This window comes from Opisthocomus hoazin, chromosome 5, assembly GCF_030867145.1.
Source record: "Opisthocomus hoazin isolate bOpiHoa1 chromosome 5, bOpiHoa1.hap1, whole genome shotgun sequence".
In the NCBI taxonomy this organism is placed as follows: Eukaryota; Metazoa; Chordata; class Aves; order Opisthocomiformes; family Opisthocomidae; genus Opisthocomus; species Opisthocomus hoazin.
This window is the reverse complement of record NC_134418.1, coordinates 85,509,112-85,529,269: the sequence shown is the minus strand read 5'-3', so window position 1 is coordinate 85,529,269 and position 20,158 is coordinate 85,509,112. Positions and strand designations below refer to the sequence as shown.

Sequence of the window (20,158 nt, the reverse complement as noted above, 5' to 3'; positions counted from 1 at the left end):
CTTTTTGTCTTGTGAATCCAAGATATTATCCAGCCACTTGTATAAATAGCCATCAGACGAGAGCCCGACGTTATCTGCAACAGGGCCACAACACAGTACAGCAGACATAGCCTTCAGAAAGCAATCGAAAAACACCACGTTTTAATAACTCAGACACCGGAAGGGCTTTTACCAAAACCATTAACATACCAGAAAACTAACTTCCAGCTGACTATTCAGTCAAGGGAGGAAGAGCAAGGCTAACAAAAAACTGCTTACCACCTTATTCAAGAAATTATCACATCATATTTTTCTCAACTCCCAAATACAAGGAACTGTCAATACTGAAATGCTGACATATGCTATAGATAATACATAGGTTTGATTGTTTATGTACTTTTACATGAAAGCCTTTCTTCTTAGGCAACTGAGGACTAAAGTCACAGGAAGCAAACATTTTGTAGCAATTTTAAGAAAGTCCTATAGCAAGTGCAATAGTTTACAGTACAGAAAAAGCCGAATTTACACGTCGGCAGAAGAGAAAAAGAACTAAGTCATGAATGATAGAACCACAGAATGGTAAGCGCTGGAAGGGACCTTAAAGATCATCTGGTTCCAACCCCCTGCCATGAGCAGGGACATCTTCCACCAGACCAGGGTGCTCAGAGCTCCATCCAACCTGGCCTTGAACCCTGCCAGGGAGGGGGCAGCCACAGCTTCTCTGGGCAGCCTGGGCCAGGGCTTCACCACCCTCATGGGGAAGAATTTCTTCCTAATATCTTATCTAAATCTGCCTCCTTTTAGTTTAGAGCCGTTCCCCCTTGTCCTATCACTGCACACCCTTGTGAAAAGCCCCACTCCATCCTTCCTGTCGGCCCCTCCAGGCACTGGCAGCTGCTCTAAGGTCACCCCGGAGCCTTCTCTTCTCCAGGCTGAACAGCCCCAGCTCCCTCAGCCTGTCCTTGTAGGAGAGGTGCTCCAGCGCTCAGATCATCTCCGTGTCCCTCCTCTGGACCCACTCCAACACATCCATGTCCTTCCTATGCTGGGGGCTCCAGAGCTGGACACTGGACTCCAGGTGGGGTCTGACGAGAGCGGAGTAAAGGGGCAGAATCCCCTCCTCGCCCTGCTGGCCACGCTGCTCTGGATGCAGCCTAGGGCACAGCTGGCTTTCTGGGCTGCCAGCACACATTGCCGGCTCATGTTGAGCTTCTCATCCAGCAGTACCCCCAAGTCCTTCTCCTCAGGGCTGCTCTCGAGCCACTCTCCACCCAGCCTGTGTCTGTTTGGGATTGCCCCGACCCATGTGCAGGACCCTGCCCTTGGCCTTGTGGCCGAAAAAAGCCCACGTGGTAAATTTGCATGAGAAAAGTCAACGTAACAATCTATTCCCAACATCCAAAAAGTGCTAAAATACCTTTAATGCACAGTACTGGTGCCTGTTTATTCGCATGTTCCTGTCACTGTATCTGTCCAGGGGCGTAAACATGATGCTGAAGGGCCCTGCCCAGTGACTGAAGAGCATGAACAGACTGTGGCGCAGGCTCTGCTGCGGAAAGACGCTTCTCCTCTGGTGCACTGCAAGAGAAGCACAGTCAGACACGCTCCGCTCGGCACTCCGGGGCCTACAGCACGTCAAACAGGGACCCGGACCCAAACAATGGATATAAAAGGAAAAAATCAGTGTAAAGGCACATTATTTCCACATCATAACAGCCAGATGTAGGTTTACTGCTGTCCTGTTTCATGCCACTCGTGTACAGAATAAGTTTTTTAGTAGTCTAGGAAATTTAAATGCACTGCCAACCAACCAGACTTCTGCTACACAAGAAACTTACTCACATGCTCCCAAACAGTACCAAAAATCCCTCTTAAAAACTCATGCTGTTGATGTTATACACAAAACTGATAGCATAAATTATTTTTAGGAAAGTACTGTTGATGTTATACACAAAACTGATAGCATAAATTATTTTTAGGAAAGTACTGTTGATGTTATACACAAAACTGATAGCATAAATTATTTTTAGGAAAGTATTCTGAAACCTCAGAGAAAAAGAGGATTTTTGATTATTTTTTTCATTTTGGATTTGTTTGGGGTTGTTTTCCTGAAATGCACTGCATATTAAAAGCAGTTATCAGAAGTTACTGAAGCCTTTCTACATACCTGGAACATTCTGAATGATGTTTGCCACTAAGGCACTGAAATGGCATCGGATATCTTTCAAGGTATCGGAATCCTTTTCGTTCTCTGCTTCCAGGAGCTGTCGCGTTAGATCGACATACTCCAGCAAAGTGTTGTTGAGGGAATGTGTTTCATTATCAAGGCCACCACTTGCACTTCAAAAAAAAAAATCAAATAGTGTGATAAATACATACAATGATTTTTGAAAACAATGGTTACTTTTTCTGTTTAGAAAAGCCTACAGCCTCATCACTGCAAAGCTTTCGGTCGAAGTCATTTCTTCACCCAGCTCCTCTTTCAGCAAAAGCAAATAATGCAGCCCGACTGTCAGCAGTCACTCATCCTTCCGCAGAATGAGTTCTTACACTGGCAACAAGTGTGTGAAAGAACAAGAACAAACCTCAAACACCCCAGCCACCACCAAACCCACACGATTTGTAAACCAGAAGAACTCATTACTACTGCTTGACTATAGACATCCGTGTTACCTACTGATTTTTGGGAGTCATTCCAGATGTTCAGCGCTTCTTGACATGCTACTATCAGCAGATGAAAGCAATTTCCTAATTTTATATATTCATTTCCCATTTTCAGAGAGGAACCTGATGAGGTTCAACAAGGGCAAGTGCAGGGTCCTGCACCTGGGGAGGAACAACCTCATGCACCAGTACAGGCTTGGGGTGGACCTGCTGGAGAGCAGCTCTGCGGAGAGGGACCTGGGTGTCCTGGTGGATGACAGGTTAACCATGAGCCAGCAGTGTGCCCTGGCTGCCAAGAAAGCCAATGGGATCCTGGGGTGCATCAAGAAGAGTGTGGCCAGCAGGACAAGGGAGGTTCTCCTTCCCCTCTACACTGCCCTGGTGAGGCCTCATCTGGAGTACTGTGTCCAGTGCTGGGCTCCCCAGTTCAAGAAGGATGAAGAGCTACTGGAGAGAGTCCAGCGGAGGGCTACAAGGATGGTGAGGGGACTGGAGCATCTCCACTACGAGGAGAGGTTGAGGGAACTGGGCTTGTTCAGCCTGAAGAAGAGAAGGCTGCGAGGGGACCTTATCAATGCCTACAAATATCTGCAGGGTGGGTGTCAGGAGGATGGGGCCAAGCTCTTTTCAGTGGTGCCCAGTGACAGGACAAGGGGCAATGGGCACAAACTGAGGCACAGGAAGTTCCGTCTGAACATGAGGAGGAACTTCTTCCCTCTGAGGGTGACGGAGCACTGGAACAGGCTGCCCAGGGAGGTTGTGGAGTCTCCTTCTCTGGAGATATTCAAGACCCGCCTGGACAAGATCCTGTGCAGCCTGCTGTAGGTGACCCTCCTTCGGCAGGGGGGTTGGACTAGATGACCCACAGAGGTCCCTTCCAACCCCTACTATTCTGTGATTCTGTGATTCTGTGATTTTCACTGCTTTAGCATCTGACTAGATGTCAGCACTAAACTAAATAAGGGAATTAAAGCCTACACGTGATTCAAACCTGGCCTCCTCTGAAAAACAATTGTTAGAAGGGCGATTCCTTTCCTCTCGGCCTCCTCGCATCCTTCCACATTTGTACTGAAGGTAACAACTAAAAAGCGCGTCCTGCCTGACGAAGGCAAGAAGAGGAGGGTTATGGTAGCCCTCAGTGGCTTGCTAGCTTCCACCACAGAGTCGGACTGGCCTCAGCGAGAAGAGCTGATGAAGCTCCAGCGTGCAGACTGTGGTGAGAAGATACCCTACAGACGCCGACTAAACACCAGCGAGCACCTCGAAAGGTTATACAGGAGAGCCCGATTTTCACGGCTGGGCTCTGAAAAATCATCATGCCAAAAGAAATAAAGGCATTTTAGCAATGCTTCTGGGTAAACATTCTGAAATATACTGGAGTAGCTTGCTTAAAGATTGAGAATTTCACGCTGAGGATATTGCTGAGGTTGGCAAAGCAGGATCTCCGCGCCGCTGTCTGGCAGAACGGAGGAGCCAGCCCAGCCATCCCCTAGCCTACCTGCTCTTACACAGTGCCACCAGCACAGGAATTCAAAAAATCTGTAAGAGACTTGTAAAGCATACACCAGAGCTTTAAGTCTTCATTCAAAGTGTCCCTACGCACAAGTAGGGTAAACTGAGGAAAAAACCCAACCGAGTTAACATTCTGCCTCCCCTGGAAAGAAAAAGGCCCAATACTAAGGAGCAGCAGCGTTCTCTGCGTAGGGCACGCCGAGGAGCATCAGGACTCCTGGGAAGGAAGGGTGTCAGGAGGATGGGGCCAAGCTCTTTTCAGTGGTGCCCAGTGACAGGACAAGGGGCAATGGGCACAAACTGAGGCACAGGAAGTTCCGTCTGAACCCGAGGAAGAACTTCTTCCCTCTGAGGGTGACGGAGCCCTGGCCCAGGCTGCCCAGGGAGGCTGTGGAGTCTCCTTCTCTGGAGATATTCAAGCCCCGCCTGGACGCGGTGCTGTGCAGCCTGCTCTGGGTGACCCTGCTTGGGCAGGGGGTTGGGCTGGGTGACCCACAGAGGGCCCTGCCAACCCCTGCCAGTCTGTGACTCTGTGATTCTGTGATGGCCTCGCCAGCGCTGCCCTTACCTGTGACTAATGACGCCAGCATCTGCCAACAGCTCAAATATTCGTACTAGTTGTACTCGTAAAATATCTCGACGCCTGCGCCGTTTCATGTTCTGTTCAACAGAGGAAACATGAAATTCAGCGAAGCAGAGGAAAAACGAAGTATAAAACCAACGTGCCATATAAATGCATTCTTATATCTGCACCACAACTGGCATCAATTAGCAGGGGTGCCAACCCTTAAAGATGAGTTACCGAAGCTGCCAGCGATTTTAATAAACCAGATAATGAACAAAATCTTTCCCTGCTGCAACTCCAAGATATACTGGGTTTGCTACTACAAGTATTATCAAAATAATATGGTTTTATCAGTCTCCTGTCGCAAAGAGCAACGTGTAAAACGATGAGCTGAAATACAAATGCCTGTCTTTCTACGTCTCTGCACGCTAGGCTGACTGAACACCCTACAGCCCAGCAGCATTCTGAAACAGAAGCGATGTTCCTTCCCATCATCTGTACCTAGTTACAAATTCATTACTAATAAGAATATGACAGTTATCACAAAAAATACTGAGTAATCCCCTCCAGGTTTGTGTTTGCAGAGATTATTATTTCTATGAATATCTACAGAGGCTTCTAAACCCTGCTGCACAATATGCTCTCTCCTATCAGAAAATGTTTAGTCATAGCAGTCAGTCAAGTCAGCTTACAGCCTTTTTTCATTTAAAAAAAAGATAAAGTTGGTAGCAGAGCTCTGTTCTGTGTCTTAGGTACTACCAATTGCAGGCACGTTACTGATGACACAAAGAAGCAACAACTGTGTAAAACCATGCTTAGGTAAAAGGAATTAAAAGAATGCGGAAAAGGTTACAGTCACTTTTTCATCCTTTGAAACAAAGCGTCTCTGATACAGGAATAATACAGAGCTCAAAACAAACACAAAGCTTTTCTAATGGAAACACCTCACAATCATTTAAAAAAGTAACATCTCGCCTTTTTCTCTGCTATACTGACAGTTTTTAGGTGCAGAAATTAAACAACAAAACTAACATTTATTTATCACCATTTGTGAGCAGACAGTTAAAACTGTGTACTGAATATAGTGAAAAATACATAATTACCTCTGGCCTTCTTTCAAGTGCTTCCTTAATTATAGGATGTAGTTCTTCTATTAGTTCCCTGAATTCAAAGAAATTAAAATGATAAAAACAAGCATTAAATTAACATCTCAACTGAAAGATGTTTCGCAGCAGTAAGTCTTCCAATATAACTTAAAACACCCTCAGGTTTTCCTTCTTTACCTGTAGGTTTCTGAAATAAATCAGCATTTGAAAGAAATGTTTTCCTGAAAGGTATGCTCTTGATTTAAAGACACACTACCAAAGGGGTCTCTCCATCATTACCACTACATTTGCCTTCGCCAAGTATCACGGAGTATTTCTGTCACAGATGCTTTTCATTTCTGTCCACATTCAGGGTTTAACCAAGCCTTCTGGTGCAAACAGACACTAGCAGAAAAAAACAGATTTTGGCAGCTTATGGTACAACGCTCTTTCAGTTGCCGTGATGCATTTAGCGGTTAATAAAGATCATTTCTTTCTTAAGGTAATGCTAAGCTGACAGAAGTCAGAGCAGTCTCTATGAAAACCAGAAAGCCACGTGCTCCGACGCTGTGGTTACATCCCCGCGTCGCCCTGAAGCTCCCCAGTCTTCGTCACCGCTCGGCTCCTCCTGCCAAGCTGCGACGCCCTCGCGACTCCAGACAGCGGGCAGGGACAGGGGCAGGAGATCGGCACCGTGGGTCCACGCAGACAAACCACCACCGTCAGAACCACGCTGGGTTTTCACGGTGAGTGACTGGCTCCTCCACCACACCGCCCAAAGGTCCTCCTTCCGAGAATGGGCCCAGGCCATCAGCAAGCTGCACAAACTCTGGCGGTACGCTCAGTTCCAGGAGACTTCAGCGTGATGAGGGATTGTTTTACACTTTCTTTCAAACGGTGAAAACACAGAAAATAATTTGGAAGAAGCTTTATTTATGCTAAAATATAGTGAAGGGTCTGCTTCCAGTGGAGAGCAGGAGTCACCCGGACAAGTTCATACGATCAGTATCAGAAAAGAAAAGAGAAAAAGAATATTCTACCAAGTTTAAGTGGACTGCATATACATATAATCTATAATGAAAAAAGTTCCCGAGTAAAACACGCCAAGTGGTGAGGAACACTGCTTAAAAAGACAAAACCAAAGCAACAAAGCAGAGCAGAGCTGCACGGGTGAAGGGTGGGCTCCGGCGAGCCCCTGGTCTGAGTGGGCACACTGGCCAGAGGAAAAAAGCTAGAGGTCAGAAATCAAACGTGAAGCGGAACAAAGAAATCACAAAACTGGTGAGCATCACATCTATCTTCTTTTAAGCTTGCTAAATGAGTTGTTTCTGATTTAGAAAACAAGGATTTCTGGTGAAATCCTTTCTGAAAGCATTTCTAGACTTGTAGAAGACTATTGTAATTTAAACAGTTCAGTAGATATTCAGGGTCATGGGACAAATTCTTGCTTTACTCCTGGTAGGCGAGTAAAGTCAGATATGATATACAATCAGAAGATTACCAAAGGAGTAAAACAGAATACTGTAACTGAGGACTTGGCATTCTGGTTTCAAATCTATCTTTGGCTCCTCATCAGCTGTAACATGGGACCTGTGACTGGAGAGAAGCAGCACCTCAACGAAAAGCAAGAGCAGTAGGGATCCCTGGTTTCTTCTGCAGAAGCAAGCTGGTTGCTAGAGCACGGTACAGCTTCCTAACTCTGCATTATAGGAGGCTGGCTGCTGGCAGAGAACATCTGGTGCTGAGCACTGGCCTTCCCAGAAAGCTTTCTTCCCCTCGGATGTTCTCCATACCCATCCTCCATAAAGCAGAGAGCCGTCAGCGGAGGGCAGCGGCACAGAGATGAACTTTAAAGCTCACGGCTTCCTGGTGGAGAGCGGCCTTTTCACCGCAGGGGATTTGTACCACACCTTGGCAGTACGTTAGGATCTGCAGAGAAGTAAATTTCAGCTGAGGTAGCAATGCCACAATGGCTAGATAGACCCTTTTGAATTCGACATTTATATAAAGATTTGTCACAGTACGGGTAACCCAAAGTTTCGGGTGGGGAGCAGGATGTGCCACGAACTTCAGAAGCTTCAGCGCCAGTCAGAAAACAACTGTAACTGGTATCATCTTCCAGCTTCATCAAAAAAATCTCTTTCTGAATGCAGTTATCATGTGTCTCCTACACACAAAAGGCTCAGTAACACATGTTTGTTGGAAATACCGACACAGAGAGTTTAGTAACTCTTACAAATTTGATTACAATTAACATTTCAACTGTTTGTAGTCCACACAGTCTGTTCTCTCATGTACAGGCAGCCTTTAATATCTGTAAAAGGCATCTGTTTATTGTTTCAGTGAACTTCTTTTTCTTTATGCAGACATGACCTCTCTATACAATTATTTCAACCTCTAATAAATCTTTATCACACCACTAAACGCTAGAAAACACAATGGTAATCGGTTTTCACAGCTTTTTTAAAATTCTTACCAGAAAAGCAAAGCAAACCTTGTTTTCTGAGCTCCGATTCCCCAGCTCTGTAATCAATTAGCATAAAAACAGATGAAACACAGCCGTTACCTAAAAGCTCCTGGGTTGGTCCTGCCAAGTCCCAGCACAAGGGATTCTGTAATTTCCAGGCTCTCGGAGCGCATCATTGGAACGATCTGCTTAAAGAGGGAGGAGGGGGATGGAATGCCAATAACCTAACAAGAAAAGCAGAATAAACCAGAATGAAGTAGTTACCAAACAATCAGGCGGTTTGACGTCAAAATATCTGCTGTAACTTTACAGGCTGCTCACACTGATCAGTGACTTCAAATGATAACAATGAACTTTCTTATTGTTGACATGGAAAAAGGCTTTCTGAAATAGTAAAGCAGTACTAACTACTTCTCCATTCCTCGTGCAATTGAATTTTCATTGGCAGATGACCACGAAGGGCTCAACACGATGAACAGATGCTTTGCACACTCAGTGTATCCACGCTCCTCAGGGTGGACTGCTGGTGTCCAACTCCTTAGACTCTGTCCTGGCTCTCAACGAGGACAAAGCTCTCAGTCCACAGATTCTCAGATTTGGGGAAAGGATCTTGGCAACAAACAAGGGGGATAGACTGTTTCTGCCCCAAATCTGCTGCATAGTCCATGAGCTACCTTCACCTCTACTGGACCTTCTACAGGGAGCCAAGAAGGAGAGGAACAAAAAGAAGCAAAGATGCAGCAAAAAAAAACCCCAAACCCAAGCCCAAACCTGCAGGTGAAACAAAGCAAGGCAGACAGAAAACTCTCTGCGGCTGGGAAAAATGATACCAAGAACATCATGCCCAAACAGGTCACTGTTCCAGTTATCAAAGTGGGAGGCCGTTTGCTTAGAATTGCTGGAGTCTCCTGACAGCAAAAAAAACCCTTAATGGGAAACAAAACATTTGCCACTACAGAAGACTTTGAGACTGGGTTAACGTTTTCATGACACGATTAGATTCTGTGTTAAAAAACATCAGCAGAAAAGCCTCTACAGCATGGACTGGGAGAAGTGAACAGACACACCACCCTAAAGAAATCAAACACAACTGTATACTAAAACATGTTGTCAGACAAATTACACCAGTTTCTAAGAATCATGACGGTTATTATGTGCTTCTGTTTCCAATAACACACAGACTTCTTCACAGTAAGCATGAGAAGAACCTACTCTCGAATCAATGCTATAACCACTGTCCGGAGTCGACGCCAGCGTCTCGGGAGGGGAACATCTCACAGAGCCCGTGGAGGTGGAGGAGGTTGAAGAAGACGCTGCACTGCAGCAAAGAATCAGGTAGTTTCTCCAGAGCCCAATGTAGGAGTCGCTGCTTGTAGTAGTATTCACCTTCTTTGCATTGATAGGGCTGCTATTGGAAAAAAAATTAAGAAAAAGGAAATGCTCAGTATAGTAAATAAAGATTATGAGGTTTCCCCTTGTTTTCCTATTGAATTTATTTTTCAATTATGTATCTACCATTGCTTCCAAAACTGTTAACATAGTAAACTCTGAATAAATTATTCAGAGTTATTCATTATACTGAATAAATTATTCAGAATAGTTTTGTACAACAACTATAAAAGCATACATCTATAAAAGCATTATATTAAAATAAAATATATACATATATAAAAGCATCTGTCGAACTACGATATAGCTGCAGGCATGCACTGATTGATTAATCTTTACAGCAGGTAACTTTTTTCCAGATAGAACTGCTTTCATTTTTTGTTCCATAAAGCTGAATTAAACACACCGAAAATATTAACGCTGCATATGTCACCTCACTGAAACATAATGACATTACAATGATGACAAATCTTGAAAAAACTCTGAGTATAATATATTATATTTACTTTAGAAATTAACTTACTTTATATCCACTTGTGGAGACAGCAGCTGGAGTCTGGTATAAGCAAACGTCCAAGCGTAGCTTACGGCTGTTGGGCAGTGTTTGGGGAGATTTTCCTGCTTCATAAAACTCGAGAGGCTTATAATCCAGGGATCTTGGCCTTGAGTCACGTGTGCAAATATCCAAATATGTGATGGACTGACCACATCAAACTGGTGGCTGATGGGGGAGGAATTCCAGTCAGCCAGAGTCTGTAAATCTATTGAACTGGGGCAGTACAGTAAAGTAGTCTGTGTGCATAAAAAAGAGAACAAGGCAATATTTAATACCCGTGCATATTAAATAACAGTATCTTCACTGTAATAAAACATCAGTGTCAAAACCACATTTGGAATAGACAGAACACATTACTTCATTTATGGTTTTTTCCAGAGGTTTCTAATGTAGACAGCTACATAAACGTGCTTTTTGGGAAGGAATTGGTATTAGGAAATACTCTAGAAAAAAAAAAAAAAAATATATATATATATATATTCTAGAAAAAGGCCCTTTCACTCATGATGACTTAATTCTTCCAAAAGACTCCAGACTTCAAAAGCCTTACTGCCAAATTCCAACTTGTTTCCTAAACCTAAAACCAGAAGAGTTTCCCTTGATACTTAAGAGATAATGATAAATACATAAATATGGATTTCCTTTGTTATTCATTGACAGTTATTGTAGCTTTCATCGCGGATAAAGGACGCTGACTGTTCCACACTGCATCACTGCAGAAAAGGCAGTGGTCTTTGCTTCAAAGAAATTGTCACCTATGAGCAAGAGGAGAAAAACAAGGTACAGAGCGAGCTGCCTGTGCGTACGCGGTGGTGATAACGACACACTACTGAGCAGAAAGTGTATGTCAGCCTCACAACGCTCCTCAAGGCTTTATTTTGGTTTTAGGTTGTTTGGTTTTTTTGGTTGGTTGGGTTTGGTTTTTTAAGATGATAAACTGGGGGTAAAGTTAGCGTGAACATAGTGGCGCTGTAATTTAATCCCAGTTTATCTGGGACAGTTTTGCAGAGTTACCTCAACTTACACCCAACTTAACATAAAAATTCTCCTACCTGGTCAGCCCCAGTGAGATGTATGAAGCTCTCCAGGATAGTAGCACTTAGCCTGTCCATTACATCTATCGCCAGCTCATCGTCACTCTGCAAAAGAAAACACACAAAGCATAAAAACCTCCAAGAAAGCCAAGAGAAAAGCAGTTTCATCAAGCAGTCACCAGACCGGGCCATCGACTCGTACCTTAGAAATCTCCAGAAGTGTGAACAAGGCCCTGATCTCTCTGAGAACGCTGACAGCTAATCGCCTGGTGGCAGGCCGCGTGCTGCAAAGGATGACCAAGGCAAAGCCTTCCACCACGTGAAACACGCTGGAGTAGAGAGCCCTCTCCAGAGGCAGGGTATGGGCAGCCCCGTTGGCTGCACCACGCTACAGAAAAGAATGCAGAAGTTCAGCAAATTCAGAAAAAAATAAACATAGCCAAGCTAAAGTTCCATTACTGGCAAGGGCAGAATTAATCACAAGGTATTTAGCTCTTTTTTGGCTACCAGTCCAATTGTGCTTTATGGGAATGGCACAATAGCAGCTACTTGGGCTTTTTAGTATCTCTCTGAATTCAGTCCAAACAATTCTCACAAGAAAGTCTTTCTTACTTCACTTTCTCACAACAACGATGCAGCGAGGGCAAAATAAAAATAAACAAGTAACACACGCATAGGATTGTATAAAATTAAAATGCTTGTATCCTTTCTGTTTGCTAATAAAATATGATGCTTTTTTTTTTAGTTCTACTGTTTAACTACTACTTTATGTATTTCCAGTTACACAAGATGACTTTCGATGTTAAGCAAAAACATAGCCATAAATTAGTGTTTAGGGAACACTTAATAGTGTTAATTTTTTGGCAAAAAGGCTGATTTAAAATAATAGGTCCAAAAATCTTCAAGCGCTGGAAGAAAGTAAGCTGAATTTTTATTACTTAACAAAAACAATAAAGCCTACTGGTAAAATTGTGTGTGGGTTCAAACAACGTTTTAACATCAAAGGACCTTATTTAGAAATACCTGAGAATCTTGGTTTTTATGGTGCATTTGGGCTGCTTGCTTCCACTGATTTATGAGCTGCACTAACATTTTTACTGCATTGTCAAGAAGCGTTGGGTGGACATCAGTCACTTCGCGCACAATAAAATATACAAATCCTGAAAGAACATCTTCCCGCCAATCTGGAAAATCAAGCATTAATGCCTGGAGAGTATTGAAAGCCAAGGCACGAAGTTCTTCGTCCATGTGAATTGTCAGCCTGTTTAGAGAAAATACGGGTATCATCACCCCAGATCGGCACACCCTTCACCAGCCTCTACCCGTTACAGCTCGCCGCTAACGCTTCCGCCGTTACTGCGCGATGCAGAATGCTTCTGCACGCCTGTATTTTCTGCCCTGAATCTATCTCAGACCAGCTACCAACAGCAGGCACTACTGCTATAGCCAAATAATGCAAGGCTTCAGAAAATGTTGTATAAAGAAGTTATTTTCAAGAGAGAGGACAAGTCTTTCATCACTTCTTTGCGTGCATCGGAGCGACCACCTTAGAGCTCAGCAGGCAGCCACCCTGTGATGCACAGGTGGTTTTCTTCAAATTCAACTTGAAAAGAACAGATTATTTTTAAGGATAAAGCAGCTTTACGTTGGATATGAGAAAAAATTTGCAAAAATCCAGTTTGCCTATATACTTAAAAATACCTCTCAGTCTGCTACGATAGAAACTTCTCCAGTACTGTGTTATTATTTAATATTTTATGTCTTTTATGCCACTTACATCACTGGAGAAAAAGTGTTAGAAAAACCTTCGTCTCTAACATTATCACTCATTTCTATATGTATGTATCTCAACACACTACCTGAAAATGAATTTATAATTTCAAAGCTAAAAGCTATCCTTTATTTCTGCACCAAGATCATTCTTGTATTAAACTGGGAGAAGATAATATTAAAAAAAGGAAGGTTTATCACTCTAGTAATACGTAAAGGCTGTCTGCACACCCCACAACTATGTGTTCTGACTGAGTCCTCAGTTTACCCACCTGCACACACCCGGTTGTCCAGCTGTCTCAACTACTTATCAGTACTGATTACGCACATTCAGTTTAAATTGAGATAAAAGATGGGAGAATACGGGTAGTGTTGAATCAAAAAAAATGGAAGAAGGAAGCAGGATTAGTAGGGAAGAAGGAAAGAAGTTTCTTGTAGGTGCCTGTCTGACATTTTGGTAATGACAAACAAGAACGCCGTTGTGGTAATTTACAGCATTAGCAACAGGAAGGAGAAAAAAAAAGGGAAAAAAAGGATAATACCAGTGACAAAAAGATAAGGCAAGGTTAAACACCAAAGCAACAGAAATAAACTCCTACTTTTGAAAAATCCTCTCTAAAAAGAAGGGCAAGGTGCCCAGGATGAATCCACCCCCCCGCTGTGGCTGGCAGCCCTTGCCCAGCTGCAGCGGGCCGAGGAAGCTCGGATCCGGCGCGCAGCGGCCTCGCGCCACGCAGCGCGCTGACCGGCTCCCGGAGCATGTCAACAGGAATGTCCAGGAGAGCAGAATTCTGTATCCCTCACCTCGCCAGCAGCTCAATGAGGTCAGTCCTGCTCATGCCGTCTGGGATCAGCCTCGGGATAGCAGCAATACAGGTCCTGAACAGATCTATCTTCGGTTTCCTCTCGCCCCTACAAAAACAGTTTGTAACCAACTCAACAACAGGAAAATCTACTTCAGTGCACCACAAATATTTCCAAATTCACGTCAAAACTAACAAAAACTTTTATCGTCAATTAATGAAATCAGCCTTCGTTTAGGAGTCAACAAATGCAATGCATGAATGACGGCGTCTGCAACATGACAGCACCCAACTGATACGACATTACTGCAACTCCGTACGCACGTGATCATGTCTTCGGGCTCTTTGTTGGACATCTGGACGCTGGTCATGCACATGGGCCTTCCAACTTCTTTGTCCAAATGCCTAAGAATGCTATCCAGCGCTTTTCTGACTTGAGGGTAGTAGATGGACATTCCTGAAAAGCCAAAGAGTTCCGATCACCTCTTTCATTCGTTCTCATTTAATTTTCACTATTATTAAAATATTTGCTACTTCCTCAGCTCAGGACAAACTTCTTGTACAGAAGATGACATGAAACACACACTTGAAGTGTCAAAAGAAATGCACTTTAAATGAGTAGTAGGAGATATTCTATGAAAGTAGAAGTTTCTTTCAGAAAGAACATCAGCAATGAAGCAACCATCAGTTCCTTCTCTGTTTTCTCAAAGCTGAGAATTTTAGTTCTAGTTTAAATTTTACACGTCGAAACAGTCCTTTAGAGATGATGACTACCTCACCCACAGAAGATCAACAGAGCACAGAGAGCGGAACTGTCCTACTCCACTTCAGCTGTGGGACACCTGGGACATTCTAGAGCAGCACTGAGGGAACAGAAATAGCAATGCTATTTACCCCACTCATTGAACTCGGGCTCCTTTGTGCCATCCCAGCTCAAAAAGAACTTAGCTGATGCTGATTGTATGTTCCTACTCTGTGTCACTGTTCTAACTGAAAATATTGGTGAGGAAGCGCTCAGAGGAAGCTTTGCGTGTTGCTGCTGCCATGGGTTATTGGTAAAGCCATCTGTACACCCTGCTGTAACGGGGTACGTAGTCAAACGAGCCAGATTCCACGTAAGGCTGCGTGTGGTCCATCCACCATCGGGTTTCTTCTGTTGTGTTTTAATAGATCGTCATTCCTGCACATCTGAACTATGTTTTGTCTTCTCCATTCCTAGAGTGTGGAGAAGCGGTGTGTTTTTCAGAACAGTTTCTGTCTAGAAAAAGTACTAGCGAGTGCTGCATTGTAAGAGAAAATAAATAACGTGTAATGTTCAATGTTATATATGAGACCGCATGGTTGTGAAATTTTATCAGTACAACACTTACCATATAACTGTCACGCAAGATCTGCTGCATGACAAAGAACGTGAGGTCATTTTGGGTAGGGGATAATTGGGATTTGGAGAAAGCTTTCAAATGCGTGTTGAACATGCTCTAGAAGTTGACCCTAGCTATAACTGAATTCAAAACTCCAAGTCAAGCACTACACAGCAAAGGAGGTACTCTTGGAAGTCATTTCAAAAGAGATTAAGATGAACCTGTTCATAATTCTCAGGTATTTGTGCACGTCTTGCCAACTTTCACACAGAATGACACAGAATCACAGAATGGTGGGGGTTGGCAGGGCCCTCTGTGGGTCACCCAGCCCAACCCCCTGCCCAAGCAGGGTCACCCAGAGCAGGCTGCACAGCACCGCGTCCAGGCGGGGCTGGAATATCTCCAGAGAAGGAGACTCCACAGCCTCCCTGGGCAGCCTGGGCCAGGGCTCCTTCACCCTCAGAGGGAAGAAGTTCTTCCTCGGGTTCAGCTGGAGCTTCCTCTGCTTCAGTTTGTGCCCGTTGCCCCTTGTCCTGTTGCTGGGCACCACTGGAAAGAGTCTGGCCCCGTCCTCCTGACACCCACCCCGCAGATATTTGTAGGCATTTCTAAGGTCCCCTCTCAGCCTTCTCTTCTCCAGGCTGAACAAACCCAGCTCCCTCAGCCTCTCCTCGTAGGAGAGACGCTCCAGTCCCCTCCTCATCCTCGTAGCCCTCTGCTGGACTCTCTCTCCTTCGTCCTTTCTAATTGAGGAAAAGATATCTCAGATTCATTGTGGGGGTGGTTTTTTTTGTGTCTCTTCTCCTTCCTCCCCCCTCCATTTTCTGAGATCTGCCTACAGTAACCTTTCTCCCCCACACCCTCCACTACATAAACACTTCCAAAAAAGCCACCGATTTGGTCTCAGACACCAGAAGGTCAATATTATCTAGCAGCCCTCTCTAAACGATTAAAGCAATTCTGTTAAAACAGACTATCATTAGATGCTGGCTAACAATTAAAATAAATACAGAAATAAAGTTACACAAACGTGCTGACTGGGAATAATTGAGAACACACATGCACGCACCGGAATGCCGACTTCCAAAAGAACACAACCCACCTATAACCTTTGCTTCCTCGTCTGTCAGGGTTTTATTAAGGAAGATCTTCTTCACGCGCAGAGTGTTTCCCGAGGGAAGAACAACTCCTGTCGTCGGCATCGGCGGCTCGCCGTCCTTCTGCTGCAAGCTATCTGCTATGACAAGGAAGACTCTGAGGCCAATATTCATCCTCTTCAACAGCAGAAAAAGGGGAGAGAAAACAGAACAAAGTATAACCTTCAAGTAACACAGACGAGGCAGCGCACAACGAGCATTTTTCCTCGCTTTTAAACAGACGGCAGCGGGGTTCCAGCAGGACAGGCGTTATTGGAATGTTACAGGCGAGGGGCACAAAAGTAATAAAATTGAAGCTTTCATCCTTCCCCACAACTCTGCTTCCAGTTAACTGCCTTGGCAGGGGCTGCTACACCAAATATTGTCTAGCACAGAGCACGAGAGGACTCCAGACGGATCTCGAGAACGAGACACTGAAGACAGGCACTGCTCAAACGTCTCAGACCAGGCCTTCAGCCGGCAGAGCTCGGTACAGCTGCCCTGAGAAGCAGCAGAACAGCTGTACCGTGACAAAAACTCACACATGCTCGCTGAAATCGTCGCTGAACAGAGTCTGAACTGCAGTACTGCTGCTGGCTTCCTCACCAGAACCGAAGCAGCCATGGTGCACAGCTACAATTGCTCCTTCAGTTCTAGCAGAACATCCCTGCAGGTACTCACTCCTCTGCTTTCATCCCGGCTCAAAAAGAGTTAGCCACTGTCCCCCCCAAAATCCCCCGATGCCCTGTTCTCCCTCCATGCAATAAGGAGCTATTTTTTACCTCCGGATTAATAGTGAAGGTTTTCGGTGATTTTCCAACACTAAGAAGATCAAATATTATTTCTTTCATTGCAAAATCCAAACGTTCCTATAAAGGAAAACAGAATGATATGATCACCTCTTTTCTGTTCATATGGATAGCTTCATTTCTTGGTTTTGCACAGGTGCTGAGTATCACATCTTAAAAGTTTTAAAAAGAAAGTTTAAAAAAATATTCCTTTTTTTCCTATTTATTCATATGACTTAATGTTCTTTTTTTAAACATAGTATAATTCAACACCGCTCACCCTCTGATCTGGTTGAACCATTTCTCCCGAAACAATTCCCAGACCCTCCAGTTCGGGTCAAACACATTTCTACAGATGAGCCAAACTGGTTCACGTAACTAAAAACCAGTGAGAAAAAGCAGGGCCCTAGGAAACCAATCTACACAGGGAAGGGTGGGGTGTCCTGGCCCACCCCCAGACGACCAGAAGCAAATCCCCTGGGAAGTTACAGCACGGCCAAGCTATGGATAAGACAGGGAAATACACCTCTAATCTACGAGTCCCTGGATGAATCAGAGTTTCTCTTGTGAAGATCATATCCTGAATTTTGATATTCGGGCAACAGAAGCACCTAACACGATATAAATCATAACGCAACACTAACTACACACTACTGCATGCATTGCATATTTTTTCTGTCATCAGAGGCTAGTCTCCTGGCTAAATATAAGTGGATATTACTGCCCAAACGCTTTGCCCCTTATAAAAATATTACAATGGCATATACAAACTATATTAGTGTATTTTTATATAGATATACACCCCCCAGTGCAATACAAATGTAAATATTAATCATCCTAACGTTAATACACAACTTTGATTAAAGTTGAAGTAAAATAGTTTTGCCAGAATAGAAACAGAACTAGTAATTTCATTTGTTATACTTCTTTGGGGAAATTCTACTCAAGATAGAAGACCACTAATTCAGTGCAAATATTTCAAAAACTAACCTTAAATTTCCATTTCTTCCAAATAACGTTCATCCTAATCTTCTAGCTCTACCCAGACGTATCCTTACCTGAGCAATGAACTGAATAATCTTCACAAATATATTCAGAGGCGTGTCTCGTGGGACCACACTACGCGATCCTTTTGGAAAAAGTGCTGATACGATGCTCATGAGACGGCTGTGGGAATTTAGAGACAAAAAGAAATCAAAAAAACTTCTTAAAATAACTTTCTATAATGGCATAGATGCTACAGTTCAAATCTGAGGGGGGTTGCTACTAAGTAATACAGAAGCACGTGGCAGGTAGGAGCACCTACAGAAAGCAGCGCCCGCCGCCGTCACGGGCAACCGGCCCACGGGCTCACATCTAACGTGACCAGGATCCTGCTTTAAACCAGTCACTGATAGTCAGGAGGAGGGGCAAAATCAGAACAGCTATTCCAGACCCTCAAGATGCTGATTGATAAAGAAAACCTTTTCGTTTCCAGCCCATACTTAGTGCTGGCCACTTCACACGCCATTTGCTCCGGCACCCTCGGGGCCTTTTAATTTTACTGCATCTCCTGCTTCTTGTATCTCTGCCCTCTTCTACCCCTGCAAAGACAACTGTAGGCTCCGTTCTTTCTCCTTGTCAAAGTAATCAGTTTGTTTGGGTTTTCCCTATTAAGTTGAAGTCTCTGCTCCCCTGTTTGCCCAACCAGACCATCCCTCAGCTGGCTTCAAGACCTCTTCTGAGGTTCTTTCACCAGGGGAAAGCAATCCCACCAGTCAGTAGTTCAAAATCCTTTGCACAACGACCTTACCTTTGAGTTACAGTGTTGCTTTCACATTTTATTCTAATAACATAAACCCACAACAACCTATACAAAGATTCCAGTGCAACTCGGGACATTTTGGGATCTTTATTCTGTAAAATAAATGAAAAACACAGTTACTGTCGCCTGTGAGAAACTCAGAAGCTCTATTCTTGCTCTTTTGACTTCTGAGAATATTTTCACATTTTTCAAACAATGAAAACTGTTATGTTTAATACTGACTACAAGTTTTCATCTGCTTTCATAAAAGCCACAAGTATTTCCAATGCTACCTGAATATTTAACTAGTAATTCCACATTATTTTACGCACCTTTCACTCTGAGAGCGGAGGAGTAACTACAAAGCAGATATTCCTCTTGCGGTGAACACCAGGAGCGTGTTGCTTCCAAGAACTTTCCTCAGAAAGCCATTTCTGAGGTAAGGTAACAAACACCAACTTTACTGCAAACTAACTTACCGTTTGTCTAAATTATTGTCTTAGACTGGATATTAGGAAAAATGTCTTTACTGAAAGCGTGGTCAGGCATTGGACCAGGCTGCCCAGGGAGGTGGTGGAGTCACCATCCCTGGAGGGGTTCAAAAACGTGTGGATGGGGCACTTGGGGACATGGTTTAGCAGGCATGGGGGTGATGGGTGGATGGTTGGACTTGATGATCTTCGAGGTCTTTTCCAACCTTCACGATTCTACGATTGTATGATTCTACAACCATGGGAGCAGCTGCTTTGGACCAGGCACAACGCCCAGGTCCAGCCCGTGGTCTCTGAAGAGCAGAGCAGCAGGGGCAGAAGGGAAGGATGCAGAACCGGGCAGGCACACAGAATCACAGAATCACAGAATCACAGAATAGTAGGGGTTGGAAGGGACCTCTGTGGGTCATCTAGTCCACCTTACCCGTCCCCAGTGGGTGGTATCCATGTTCACCCACTTCCAAGGGATTTTTACTGCAGTAGTTAAGCAAGCTTTTTCTCCAATTAATATAAAATCTTGTGGCATAATTCAGGTTAAATTATGCACTGTATGAAAACCAGTTATTTTTTGTCTTAGAGCTGCTGCTGGGAGTTCAGCTTTGCTCCTCCTAGCTCGTAGAGTGTGTAGGTCCTGTGCAGCCTGCTCTGGGTGACCCTGCTTCAGCAGGGGGTTGGACTGGGTGACCCACAGAGGGCCCTGCCAACCCCGACCATGCTGGGATTCTGTGTGATTCTGTAAAACAATGAGCAACTAACATTCTGCAGACCAGCTCCA

General features: G+C 44.1%; 1 protein-coding gene across 9 annotated transcripts in view; it reads right to left on the bottom strand.

Moving 5' to 3' along the window:
• The window catches only part of FRYL (FRY like transcription coactivator), a 188,963-nt gene that overhangs the window by 63,965 nt on the left and 104,840 nt on the right, over positions 1-20,158 (bottom strand). For all 9 annotated transcript variants that reach the window (XM_075422025.1, XM_075422019.1, XM_075422022.1 and 6 more), the window contains 17 exons: positions 18,902-19,005; positions 18,168-18,276; positions 17,104-17,190; positions 16,288-16,459; positions 14,149-14,281; positions 13,826-13,933; positions 12,275-12,512; positions 11,454-11,639; positions 11,270-11,356; positions 10,185-10,453; positions 9,485-9,680; positions 8,372-8,496; positions 5,824-5,881; positions 4,724-4,815; positions 2,147-2,319; positions 1,397-1,557; positions 1-111 (listed from right to left, as the gene is read on the bottom strand). In XM_075422025.1, the coding sequence (XP_075278140.1) occupies positions 1-111; positions 1,397-1,557; positions 2,147-2,319; positions 4,724-4,815; positions 5,824-5,881; positions 8,372-8,496; positions 9,485-9,680; positions 10,185-10,453; positions 11,270-11,356; positions 11,454-11,639; positions 12,275-12,512; positions 13,826-13,933; positions 14,149-14,281; positions 16,288-16,459; positions 17,104-17,190; positions 18,168-18,276; positions 18,902-19,005 (2,409 nt within the window). The remainder of the gene's footprint in view (positions 112-1,396; positions 1,558-2,146; positions 2,320-4,723; positions 4,816-5,823; positions 5,882-8,371; positions 8,497-9,484; positions 9,681-10,184; positions 10,454-11,269; positions 11,357-11,453; positions 11,640-12,274; positions 12,513-13,825; positions 13,934-14,148; positions 14,282-16,287; positions 16,460-17,103; positions 17,191-18,167; positions 18,277-18,901; positions 19,006-20,158) is intronic.